Genomic DNA, 13,152 nt, shown 5'->3' with positions numbered 1-13,152 from the left:
CAAAAGACGAAGAAAAAAGAAAAAAATAAAAAATAAGGCGGATTATAGAAAAAGGAGGGGAAAGCAAAAAGGGAAAGAGGAATTAGGAAAAAACAGAAACTGGGGAAAGTGGGGAAGAAAAGAGAGAGGGAAAAAAGAAGAAAAAACCGCGGAAACAGTAGACGACCCCCGGTCTCGGGAAGGCGAGGGGGGTGCCTGTGCCAGCCCCGCTCCAGGGGCGTGTCCTGGGCGTGTCCAGGGGCGTGTCCAGGGGCGTGTCCCAGAGGCGTTTCCGGGGCGGGGCGCGGGGGCGGGCGCGGGGCGGGTTTTGTGCGCCCGCCGCCGCCCCGGTCAGCCAGGCAGCACAGATTTGGGAGAGCCGTCGCCATGGGAGTGGAAGGCTGCACCAAGTGTATCAAATACCTCCTTTTCGTCTTCAACTTCATCTTCTGGGTGAGCACAGGGGCGGCGGAAAGCGGGGCTGAGTCCCCCAGCCTTTAAATAAGGGGGCTGCAGTATGGCCCGTCTGCCTGCGCCTGGGTTTAGCCTCCTTCTTGCGCCCCAGCACTGAGACTTGCTGTCTGGGATGTGCCTTAGGGGCTGCTTATTTTTCTTGTCTTTATTTTATTTTTTTTTTTTTGGAGGGCGGAGGGGCAGATCAACCTTTGCTTTTTTATTTTAATACATGCATATGTATGTAATTGTACTTCTATTTTTCGTGTATATTTTAAAAATAGATATATAGTGGGGAAGGTAGAATTGTAGGATGGTTTGAGGTTGGAAAGGACCTTTAAGATGCTCGCGTCCAGCCGCTGCAGATGTTTATGGGCGCCTTTCGGGGCGGGGGGCAAGGCCGGGGGGGGCTCCCGCTGCCCCTCTTGCTGCGGGTCTGCGCTGGGGAAAGCGGCGCTCCCGGGAAGCAGGGAGAGAGGGAGGGAGGGAGGGAAGGAGAGATGCAGGGATGCTGCCAGGCGGAGGGAGGGAGGGAAGGGGAGGGGAGGTGCCGGCCGTGCCGCCCGCCGCAGAGGAGGGGGCGTTCGGCACACACGGGCGGTGTGGGGCTGGTCAGGGGTGTTCAGCAGAGCACACACGGGCGCTGTGGGGCTGGCCAGGGGCGTTCAGCAGAGCACACAGGCGCTGTGGGGCTGGCCAGGGGCGCTCAGCAGAGCACACACGGGCAGTGTGGGGCTGGCCAGGGGCACTCAGCACACACGGGCGCTGTGGGGCTGGCAAGGAGCGCTCGGCACACACGGGCGGTGTGGGGCTGGCCAGGGGCGCTCAGCAGAGCACACACGGGCGGTGTGGGGCTGGCCAGGGGTGCTCAGCAGAGCACCCACGGGCGGTGTGGGGCTGGCCAGGGGCGCTCAGCAGAGCACACACGGGCGGTGTGGGGCTGGCCAGGGGTGCTCAGCAGAGCACCCACGGGCGGTGTGGGGCTGGCCAGGGGCGCTCAGCAGAGCACACACGGGCGGTGTGGGGCTGGCCAGGGGCGCTCAGCACACACGGGCGGTGTGGGGCTGGTCAGGGGTGTTCAGCAGAGCACACACGGGCGGTGTGGGGCTGGCCAGGGGCGCTCAGCACACACGGGCGCTGTGGGGCTGGTCAGGGGTGTTCAGCAGAGCACACACGGGCGGTGTGGGGCTGGCCAGGGGCGCTCAGCAGAGCACACACGGGCGGTGTGGGGCTGGCCAGGGGCACTCGGCACACACGGGCGATGTGGGGCTGGCCAGGGGCACTCGGCACACACGGGCGGTGTGGGGCCGGCCCCGCGCCCCCCGGCCCAGCCGGACCCGGCCTCCTGGCCCCGCGCCGGGCACCGCTGCCCCCGCCACCCGAGAAATTATTTTAGGATGCAAATTCTATCCAGGCTGGAGAGGCTGCCTTTCCTGAGAAAGTTTTTCTTGAAATAATCCATGCAGACATGCGGCTAATTTAGCAAAAGGCGGCGTATCCCGGTTTCCCTGCAAACCAGGTTCGTCCCGGTTAGAAACAGCCTCCGGCAGCGCGAGGTTGGCTGGCAGGAGTCCCTCTCCTGCTCCTGCGCTCGGGGGCAACGAGATATGCCCGAGCAGGCTGCTGGTTTCGTGTTTTAAATACTCTGCTTTCCATTCCACGGAATGCGTTTTTGTCTTGGAAGTGAGTCCAGCCCCACCCTGGCAGGCAAGGCACCGCTTGGATGCCCCTTGTCCAGTGCCCTGTGCCCCTTATCTGACATCCCGCTCTGTTGTCGGGGATTTGGGATTTGTTTTTCTCAGTGCTTGCTTAGACAGCGAATGTATCAAGGGGGGCTTGAGAAGTGGGAAGGGGACCGATGGCTTCCAGAGCAAACCCTGCGCTGGCACCTGGAGTGGCACTGCCTGGCTGGAGCCTCTGCCTGCGGATCCTCCCTGGGGTGCCCGGGGAAGCTCTTTTGGGGGTCCCCATCCCTGGGGGTGTAGGGCTTAACCAAGGGGGGGCTCACTTCAGGCCTGTTTGCCTTGTGTCTGGGTATAACACTGGCCAAGGGGGAGGTGACAAGCTCTGATAACAGCGGTGTTAATTGATACCTGATGTGTTGCCAGCTGTGTAAATGAGAGATAATTCCGCGTTGGTTTTTTTTAACCTTTTCCTCCACCCTTAAAATGGCCGGATGGAGGCGGGTATGGCTGTCTGTGAAGTGTTGTTCCTTCCGAGTTACTGTGTTTATCCCAGTTTTTTTTCCTTGCCTTCTGGTCTCAATTTCCTGCCATTCTTGTCGAAGAAGCTGCCGGCTGTGCTTGCGAGGAAGGGTCTCCTGGGTGGCAGGAAGGATGCTGGGGGCTCTGCACAGCCTCCACTTCTCAGCAGGATCAGTTGTTCTCCTCGAAGTCTTGCAAAAGAGCTGATCTTTTATAAATGGGCATTTTGCTTCCAAGAGGGATTGCCAATCTGTATAATTGCCCCGTTATGACCTCTGGTGCCTCGGCCTACCCTTTTGGAGGGTGCTGCTCCCTGTAAGTGGGAATAGATGCTTCAGTTCCTCCCCAGGAGGGATGCCTGTGAGCTGGGACCCACTGGCTCCCCAAAACAGCTCCCAGTGCTGGACTTGCTGGTCCCCTTGCACTGTCTCCTGTGCAGGCTGGGAGCCTGGACTTCATTAGAATTAACAATGCTTCCTGTGGGGCTGGCCAGCTGAAGGGTGGTTGAATACCAGATCTTGGAGTTTTCGTGCCCTTTTGCATTGCTCTTTAAACTAGTAGGTGAGGGGAATTTTAGGTTTACCAGCGAGGCAGGTTAGCTGCCAACCTGGCACCCCCAGCTGGGGAGGGATTCTGTGGTTAACAGCAAAGTGTGATGATCCCTTTTGCGGGGTGACATTCAAGGACAGAACTGGTGCTGCTGAGCACCCTTGCTGCAGGCTGGCTGTGTTGGGAAACCACCTCTAACCACAGGGAGGTGTGAGACAGGGCACCTGCAGCCCTTCAGTCCCGCCAGCTGGTTATTATGCAAGGGCCAGTGGGCTCCCCGTGCTTATTTGCTTATGATTTGCCTTGTGTGCAGCTGCTGCTCGGTGCTGTTGATGAAAACAAGCCAGAATCAGAGCCCAAAGTTTGGCAGGCACCATGCTGAGCTGCACAGGAGCTTATTCTAGTGCCCAAGAGGAAGAAGGAAGCAATTCTCAGCCTTAGTTACTCTGATAACTTTTTTATATAGCCCCGCTATCCTGCTGGAATGTAAATAAACTGACACCCCTCTGGCTTCCTCCCCCTGCCTTCCCCCGGCAGCACAGGGGGAATTTCACAAAGCTGCTGTGTTGAAAAAGCAAAAGGAAAAGGTGACCCTGCTGCCAGCTCGTTCATTGAACCTGAGATGTTTCAGTTTTATTTGATTTTTTGGGATTGCTTTTCCTTTGTGCCTGCATTCTTGAGAAGAAGATGCCAAGATTGTGTTTGCTCCAAGGTGGCTCTTGAGGGAGCAGCAGCTGCTGCATGGACCACGTGTACAAACGAGTGTCTGTCCCAGGAGAGAGGTCCCCACGTGTTTCACAGTGCACCCACCTACTGGAGTGGTGGAGGAGGCCGTGGTCAGCACCTGCAGGCTTCACCTGGTCAGCAGAACACAGGGCTGGAGAGACAAAAGTTCTTCTGTGCTGCCAAGTTGTCCTGAAACCTTGGGTGGCTGATGGCAGGTGGGCACTGCCCTGTGCGAGGGAGCAGTAGCTGTTAGTGGGCCGTTTGGCTGGTGTGGTAGGCAGCCTGAGCAGGAGCTGCTTCTCCATCCATCCCATCCCTAGAACTGGGGTGGCCGGACTTTGGCTGCTCTCCTGCATTTTCCAGGCCTGATAGCAGAGCTCAGTGTGTGGGGCTAAGCTGACCACTGCTGCAAAGGGTCCCTGGGGAGGCTGAAGCTATTTTAAAATATAATTAAACATAACCAAGGAGGAATTGACTTGCTTGGAGAAGGATCACTCAAGCTTATTAGCTAATACAGCCCATGGCAGCCTTCCAGGTGGAGAGCACCACTGGCTGCCCTAGCAGAGAGGTGTCTAATTAAAAGGAAGGGCTTGCTCCTAATGCCATTTTCCAGGCACTGTCTAACTCTCCTGTGTGTTGAGGGGATGCCGTACAGCCTGGGTGCAAAGGGAAGGAAGGGCAAGAGCAGAGGGAAGGTGGAAGTGAGAGTCTGTCTCAACAGGGGTGGTGGAAAGGGAAGAGGTGGAGGGGCTGCGTATTTTCTTGTGCAACACCGGAAGATCTGTTAACTGTAGCCTGGAGTCTGCAAAGGCTGCTCAGAGACACTTGGTGTTGGTGATGAGGGGTGACAGTGTGGGGAGGTGGCAGGTCTCTGTGGCAGTTGTCCCATGGTAACGCTTTTGCTGGGTGACACATGACCCTCCCATTGTGGTGAGGAAGGTGGCTGTGTACCACTGTTTTAAACGAAGAATGGAAATCTCAGGGTTCCTGTTGCTCTGAAACACGGGTTTGAGATAACTGTGGACTAACAAAGCAGCTTGGAACTTGCTGTGGGTGCAGGGGTGGCACTGCTCCAGTGCCACTGGTGGCAGTGCCTGGCTGCTTGGCTGCTGGTCTCCCTGGGAATGCAGAGAGCTGGTGAGCAGCAAGGACCTCGTGCTGGTCTAGCATCGTGTTCTACAGGTTTTGTTTGGAATCCTGGGACAGTGTACAGGGAAGCATATTTCTGTGTGTTTGACCCTGCAGCTGCTTAATACCTGTCTTTGAAGGGCAAGGGAGAGGTGTCCTTAGCAGGCACAGGACCTACACTCAAGTTTTGTTGCTGGTGTCTCTCTGGGATGTTTTAGGGTGCTCTGTTAGGTGAGTGCAGCCCTTCCATCACCTCCAAAACCTCTTCTGAAGTTTCTGTGTGCAGAAGGTTGCTCTATGGGGGTACCTGATTGCACTTAATGGGCTGGGCTGCAGCTGAGAGGAGGGAGCTGCTGGCTGGAATGGGGATTGCTCTGTTTCCTCACGTGTTTCTGCTATCAGCCACTGTAATACTTATCTTCTGCAAGAGCATTAACAGTGATAAACACTTTGATCCTGCACTGTGGAAGTGCCTTGCACTGTACTGTTAAGAAGGGAAAGCAGTTGTATCCCCATTGTAGTTAAATGCTTATGTACAGGGCCAAATTAATTTTAAAGCAGTATCTCAAATTGTTTTCCTCTCTGCTGAGGGCAGTTAGACCCTGGGAAGTGCTGCTTCTGTCTGCAGCAGGGATCAGGCTGGGGCAGGCTGGCAGCAGCCTGTGGGCACGGTGCTCCCCATCGTAGGACCCCGCTCCTGGATTTTGCTGCTGGATTCCCATTCTCCTGCCATCCATCAAGCTTTATTTGGCCTCTGGCATGCTGCTCCTCTGGGAGTGTTCCTCTGGAGCTTGTTTTGAAAAGCTCTGCAGTGTTGTAGGGCTGGTAACTATAGGCACCAGTGGAGAATTCCTCTCCGGCAGGCAGCTCTATTAATAGCCGCTGCTGGAAGGTGTGCTGCTGGGAGCGGGGCTGCAGGCTGCTCTCCTCCTCCTGCAGGGCATGGTGCTCTTCCCAAATGCCTTGCCTGCAATTCCTGGGCAGGCCTTGCCTGCAAACTTTCAGCCTGACCTTTGGTGGCTGTGGAGCACCATGGCTGTGGAAAGCAGCGGAAAGCCCTCGCCTGTGCTGTCACAGAGCCCTATCTGCCGCTGCTGCCTGTGAGTGCCTGTGCCAAGATAACCTTCTGGGTCGTGTGCCTCTCAAACTGCAGCTCTGTGTCTTACTGAAGTCCCTTCCCCTGCTTACACCGTCCCAAGGGGCTCCAAGGCATCCCACAGTCCACCCCACCATGCAGCCCAGCAGTGATCTCTTGCACATCTCGCCTTAAAATTTCAACTGACTCTTGGGTGTGAAGCCTTGACATGGCAACATGGAGGTGGTCTCAGTGTGGAACCCAAGTTCCCAGGTTCCTGGGCCAGCATTCAGCTGTCAGCCCTTTGCTGCACCCCACGCCCTGTCAGCAGCTCCATGAGGTGCAGCTGTTGCAGTAGGAAAGAAGTTAATCTTCTGCTTTTCAGGAGGGGAGGTGCAGGCTGTGGGAAGGTGTGGTGCTGCTTGGGCGCATTCCGTGTGTCCCTCTCTTTCCTGACTCAGTCCTCAGGCTGGTGGTGCAGGACCTGTAATGTGCTAGCAGGGATCTTGCAGGGGCTTGTACTGCCCTTCCAAAGGTAGTTTCCATCAAGTTATGAGTCTCTATCTCCTTGCTTTTTCTCTAGTCATGCTGCTTCACCTAGAGACCCACAAATTACTTGGGAGTAAAGCAGTTTGTTCCTGGCCATATGAGGGGCTTCTTGCATATTTCAGCCTTGGCAAGGCACTTCACTTTTCTGCATCCTGGTTCCCCACACCCGAAAGGAGGGGCATTCATTGTCACTCCATCTCAGCTGCTTTGCAGGTAGTGTTGGAGAGGAGCCATGGGGAGCCCTGGTTGGGCTTCTCGGGTGGGGTCTGGGTGCTGCCCTCACAAAGGGCTCTGCTTCCAGGTGATTTAAGGGAAATTGCAAACCTCTGCCGCATGAGAACCTGTTAAAAAGCTCCAGTCGTCTGCCTTAATAATAAACCAGCTAAAATTCATTAAGCTTTCTTGGCAGCATCCTGCTTCTTGTTAGTAACTGTGGTATTTCCCAGGCACGGTGGCGCGAGCTCTGCCAGCAGCGTTTTTCCAAAGGCGAGCGCCTCTCCCAGCCCCTGGGCTCTCACAGGTTGGGAAGCAGGACCTGGAGGCAGGGCCAGCCATGGCTGTGGGAAGCGGCATTGCTAAATACAGCATCGTCAAACTGCTGGCACCTCCACAGGATGTCTGTCTGCTTAGCTTTGGCATGCCCAGCAAGCTGCCCTATAGGCAGAACTTCTTTCTTGTCCCCCTCCCTTCCAGGAAGTCTGTTTCACAGAAGGGTGGAGGGAAGGGAGCAGGAGGAAAAAGGCTGAGGGCAGCGGAAAGGAATGGGGAGGTGATGCACATCCTGGCATATGTGAGTTTTAGGGAGCAACAGGTTAAGGTGGGGGAAACTCAGAAGTGGGGTACTCCACATTAAAAGGGGTATGGGGCTATTCCTTGCACCCCCAATTCATAAGAATTTCTTGTGGAGAGGAGTGACTGAGCTGTGAAAAATGGGCTTGATCCCTTGCCCCACAGCTGGATCTGGAAATTTTAGGGTGAACACCATGTGCATTGGTGAGGCTCAGTCCAGGAAGGAGCCTCACTATGTGCACCGTGGATTGGGCAACAAACCAGGACAGCACACTGTTCTTTTATCATGGTGTTTATCTGGTGATAACCTCCTGTCATGGGCTGCCCTCCCATCACCCCCTGGGGACACAGGGCATGCCTCTTCCTGGCCCTAGGCAGCATTCCATGGAGACTTTCTCCCCGCTGTGTCAACCAGGAACAGCATTCCTGAAGAAACAAGCCTTGGGCAGGGAGGATCCAGCTGGAAAAGTCTGGCTGTCTGTGGAAGAAGCAATAAATCTCTGGAAGCTGGAAAATAGCAGTAAAGCGGAAACGTCGGAGCCTGCAGCACCACCTCTGCTGTGCCGGGAGGCTGCTCAGGGCGGGAGCTCTGGGGCCAGCCCCAGCCTGGAGCACCACTGGTGTGCCTGCTGTGGTGCTGGCAGCAGAACAGCAGGCTGGGCAGGTCAGATTTTGGAAAGCAGGTCAAAGTCCGACACACTGCTGGTGTGGCTGAATTTGCAGCTTTTGGATTATTGCAGTCCCCAAAAATTTAAATGGAGAGCTGTGCTGGGCACTGACCCCATATCATGATCAGTGATGGCCCCAGCCTCTGCAACACTGCTGTCTGACAAGCTGGGGACAGAAAGATCAGTGGGATAACCTGTGTGAGATTACAGATATCCACAGCAGAAAAAAACACTGATACGTATGAGGATGTGCAGCCTAGAGCGTGACACTGCCATCAGTGGTTGGAGCTCTTGTGCTGGCAAACAGCAGTTGTAGGATGGAAGGGGGAGAAAACATCAAGCTTTTATCTGGAACAAGTTGTTCTATTAAAAATGAGATTATCCCAAGCAAGGTACGGTGGAAGGCAGAGTTACCGTGGCAAGCTGACAATGTTTTCTCCCTGTTGTTTTCTTTGCTTTGGGAAGAAAGAGCCTTAATTCTGTTTTGGGCTTCTTGGTGGTGGGAGGATGTATGGTTCTCATGGAAAAAGTTACTCATCATAGCCCAAACGCTGTTTTCATTAGTAAGTGCATGTCATCTTCTCTTAAGAAATACAGCTGCTATTGGATTAAAGCTTCCATTCAGAGGTCTTCCATGCTCTGTTAAAAATGCAAATGGAGTCAGGCGGTGCGGGATGGATGTGTGATGTTCCTGGGGTGCATTCAGGATGGAACCAGGAACATCTGGAGTTGGTTCAGCTGGCTGTCTCAGGCAGACCTCACGGCTGGGGTGGGTGTCATGCGTTAGAAGAGGCTCCATCCCTCTAGCTGGTGTTTCCAAATGATTAAAAAATATCTTGAGGACCACTTGCAGCTTGCTTTCAGTTCTGTCAGGCATTTTAAGGCAAATTTGGTTGGAAAGGAGCTGCTAGTGTCACCCCAACCTCACCATGGGTGGCAGGGCAGGGTGTGCTGGGGTGGCACTGCTGGGTGTGGAGGGCAGAGCAATGTGTCCTTACAGAGAAAAAACCAAAAAGGCTGCAGCCTTTTTTCTTTACCTCTTCCAGCCAGAGAAATCCAAACCTTCTTTGGGATGTCTTCTCTCCTAGCAGCTACCAAGAGAGCTTTACTTTGAGTGGCATGGATTAATTAGGGGGCATATTCCTTCCTGTGAGAGTAAAACCACAAACTTTGTTATGCCCTCAGACAATGAACAAGGCACTCCAGGCTGGATTTGGGTAACTTTGTGCAAAGCCACAACCTGCCTTATTTGGAGCTGGACTTGAGCACAGACTGACTTTCGTGACTTTTCTCCATAGGCAGTGTTTGGAGAACCTCAAGCTGGCCTCAGTGCAGGAGGGATGAGGGACTGTGCCAGCAGGGAAGTTGCACTGGTTGCTGTGGGAGAAGTGTTAAAAGCCTATTACTTTGGCAGACTGGGGAAAAGCAAAGATTTCCCTTCTTCTCCAGGAGCTGGTGGGGATTTTCTCCCTCTGATAGTAGAAAAGCCCTGAGAGCAGTTTGTCTTGTGAGTTTGGAAATGGTGTGGGTTTGCCCCAGCTTCTGTGGCATTTCTGGAAAAATTCTGTGGCTGGGATTTGTAGAAATGAGCAAGGAGGAAACCAGCAGAACTCCCAAGGGGGAAAACCAGGCTCCCATCAACAGCCTGTCTTGCAGATCCCAGTCCTCCTGTGTTCCTTGTTGTGCTTGCACAACTGGAGACTTTCCACCTTTCCTGAAAAAGCCCTGCTTTTGTTTTTCTTTTTTTCTTTTTGTTTTAATGTGACTTTCATGGTTTCAGTCATGCCTGTAGCTGACCTGATTCAGACTCTTTTCCACTTCTATACTCTTTGGTAGTTTTCTTCCCTTTTTTAAGGTAAATGGCTTCAAGGATTTACAACACTCAAAATTGAATTGGCATTTGAACAGGTGATTTCAGCATTTCACAGCAGTGATAGTGAAATTCTTAAGGCTTTAGGTTTTTTCCCAGATGTTTGTATTTTTTCCCTTATACTTTTAAATGGAAGGGGGTTGTCACAGAGGACAGACACAGTGAGTTGTGCTGGGAAAGCTGTCCTTGGGTTCCTCCCTGTGACACCTTCCCTGCTGTAGTGCCCCATATCCGCTCCCACCTCCCAGGCCATTCCCAGACCCTCCCTGAAAGAGAAAACAGCAAGGAAGTCAGTCATAGAACTTCCCATTGTTTGTACATAAATATCCCAGTGGCTGAGTTGATGTCCCATGTGCAGAATGTCTCCTCCCACATCTGGAGTGTGTTTTTGTCCTTGCCTGGTCAGTGCTGCGTGTCGCTGTGCACACGTGGGTGTGGGTGCACTGCTCTTCTGCTGTTTCACTGCATGGGCAGGCAGCAGTCTTGGCCTGGAGCCCCCCCAAAAATGCTGTGGTGGGGCTTTGGCCTGACCCCCCAGGCCTTGCTCCACTTCAATTCCTGTATTAGGACATTGAGGAAAGCTTTGTGTGCCTGAGGAGCACTAGGTGTGTTTGACTGGAAGCCTGACCCTGGATGGGAAGCAAAACTTGGGGGGAGAAGGGAAAAATGGACTCTTTCCCAGCTTTGTTTGTACCTCACAGAGAAATGAAATGGGGTGATAACATCCCAGTTATCAGCTGGGGCTGATTGCAACTTCTGTTGAAAAGCTCTCCTAAAAACCTTAGTGGCACATCTCCTCCTGCTTGCTTCCACTGAAAATCATAATAAAGCATAATAAAATTTCTCTTGGGAAAGAAATCTCCTGTAGGAACTGGAAGGGGCTTTGCACATCCCCAGAATGAGGGGATCTTCTCATAAAGCAAGGAAGATCATATGGCTCATGATCTGTGGGGCACAAAGCATGTTCCAGGGCTGATGGTTAGAAAGGACGTTCTTGTATGTTTGTGGGAGGATGAAAAGCAGAGCTCCTGGCTGAAAGCTGCCAGTCTGTGTCTGATGTGGCTGGAGCAGTGGATAACCCTTGCTTCCCTCTGTTTTCTCCCCAGCTGGCAGGAGGCATCATCCTGGGAGTGGCCCTGTGGCTCCGCCATGACTCGCAGACCACGAATATCCTGTACCTGCAGCTGGGGGAAAAGCAGGCCCCCAACACCTTCTATGTTGGTGAGTAGCTCTGGGGGTGCTGCTCTTGCTCATGGCTGTGTGCCCCAGGGTAGGCTGCAGTGTACCCCAAAGCAGGCCAGAAAGCTCCAGGTGAGCACCAAGGAGGTCACAATAAAAGTACTCCTGCTGTCCTTGTACTCTCCAAAATATCCCCTGCTGTGCCAGCCGGAGCCTTTGATAAACGTTGGCTGTGGCCCAAGAGCAGAGTCCAAATCCACAGCAGCTAAAAATGCACGGGGACGTGTTGTGGTGTTGTGGGTGTTCTCCAGAGCACGTTTGGGAAGAGGGGGGACTTCTTGGAAGTGTGTCTTGTTTCCTGTCCAAAGGGACGTAAAAGTAGCAGAGTGGCTGGCAGTGGAGGGAAGCGTGGTGAGCGTGTGACTCATGTCCTCCAGGAGGGGCAGGTGGAGCCTCTGTGCACTACAGTTAAGCTGAGCATGATTTTTGTTAATTTGACAGTGTGCTGCAAGCTGAAGCCCCCTGTTTTTCCCCTGTTCTCCAATGATCCCTCTCAGACGAGGGGGAGACGCTTGCAGGAGGGGCTGGCTGCCAGTCTGGGGCTGGCTTGGAGCACAGGCTGACGGGGCTGGGAACATTGTCTGATCCCATGTCCTGTTCTCACCTGTGGCTAAAATTACTTTCTGGAAAGGGTTTTCCTTCTCATTTCCCTGCTTGCCCATGGAACAGCATGCCTGAGCCCTCTCCCTGGCTGTCTCTGGCTACAGAAGATGCTCCTGCTGTAGATAGCTGTGGGTTTTTCTCTCTTGCTGTCTCTCTCTTCTCCTGCCTCACACCCAGAGCTCTATTTGCAGCATTTCCCCTTTGTAGAGCTCATATTTAAAAACAGAAGAGGGAGCTCACAAGAAGTTAAACACTCTCCTTTCCAGGAACCAGTCCAAACCTCTCGTTCTTTTGGGGGGCTAACAACTGATACCTCCCTAGTTAAAATGTTCTCTCCAAACCTGGGGGACCTGGAGCATGGGGCAGAGTCCCTCCCTCCTGCCTGTTGAGCATCTTTTACTCTTCCACCCTCATTTTGTCTTTGTCCTCAGCCTTTGCTGTTTAGAAGGCACTGGGGAAGGACTGTGGATCCCACCACAACGCTGACTTTCCAACACCCGTGAGCAGCCCATGATTTGAGGCTGGCTGTCTTTTTAAAGTTATATTCAGCAACAGATTGGCCTGGATTCCTTCTGGCAGCTGTAATTTCCATGCAGTAATAACAGCAGAGCATTTCTTTCAGTTGCTGCCTTTCCCAGCCAGACCTCTGGAGTCTGAAGACTGGGATTTCTTTTTGCTTCCCCCCCACCCCTGCTCCCCCCCATTTTTCCTCTCCCTTACAACTGATACTCCCTCCCTTTTCTTCTCTGGCATGCAGTATACACATGCACACAATGTTCCTGCTTTTGGGAACGGGAACCTCTTTGGGCTTGGCCTCTAGAGCTCTGTTGGTTTTTTTTTTTTTTCCTTTGCAAATACCACTTTTTGGTGTCTGGCACAGGCTGCTGGTCCCGGGATTTGTCAGGAGGCTTTTAAAGGCCAGCCAGGCTTTGCTGCAGGACAGGGGGAAGCAATAAACACTGTCAGAGGAGGAACACTTCCATCATAGGGTGTGTACTGAGCGAGAAGGGAAGTAGGAAAGCAGGCATTTGGTGTCTCCTGGTTTCCTTGTGTGTCCTTTTCTTTACCCCAAAGCTGGAGCTGTTTGTTAAAAGCTGTGTCTGTCTGTGTGTTATGGGAGGGGAAAAATAATGGATTTGAGGGCAACAGGGAAGTGGGAGAAGGAAGCTGTGGGGAACAGCAAAGCTGCAGAGTACCAGGCATGATACTTCAGGCTGCAGCAGGAGCAGGACAGGAGCAGTCCTTGCCCTCGGCTCCCAGACCAGAAGATGACAGCAACCCCCCTGCAGCCCCAGGGCACAGGCAGCTGTTCCCTGCTGC

The 13,152-nt window shown here is 53.4% G+C and overlaps 1 protein-coding gene across 1 annotated transcript in view; it reads left to right on the top strand.

Moving 5' to 3' along the window:
* Window positions 1-274: 274 nt before the first annotated feature.
* Window positions 275-13,152, top strand: part of CD81 (CD81 molecule) — a 34,140-nt gene continuing 21,262 nt past the window's right edge. Inside the window, exons 1-2 of the mRNA XM_059473953.1 lie at window positions 275-432; window positions 11,097-11,211. Coding sequence (XP_059329936.1) covers window positions 367-432; window positions 11,097-11,211 — 181 coding nt within the window. The 5' untranslated portion in view covers window positions 275-366. The remainder of the gene's footprint in view (window positions 433-11,096; window positions 11,212-13,152) is intronic.

Source organism: Ammospiza nelsoni, chromosome 6 (assembly GCF_027579445.1).
Source record: "Ammospiza nelsoni isolate bAmmNel1 chromosome 6, bAmmNel1.pri, whole genome shotgun sequence".
NCBI lineage: Eukaryota > Metazoa > Chordata > Aves > Passeriformes > Passerellidae > Ammospiza > Ammospiza nelsoni.
This window is presented reverse-complemented; position numbering and strand designations above follow the sequence as displayed.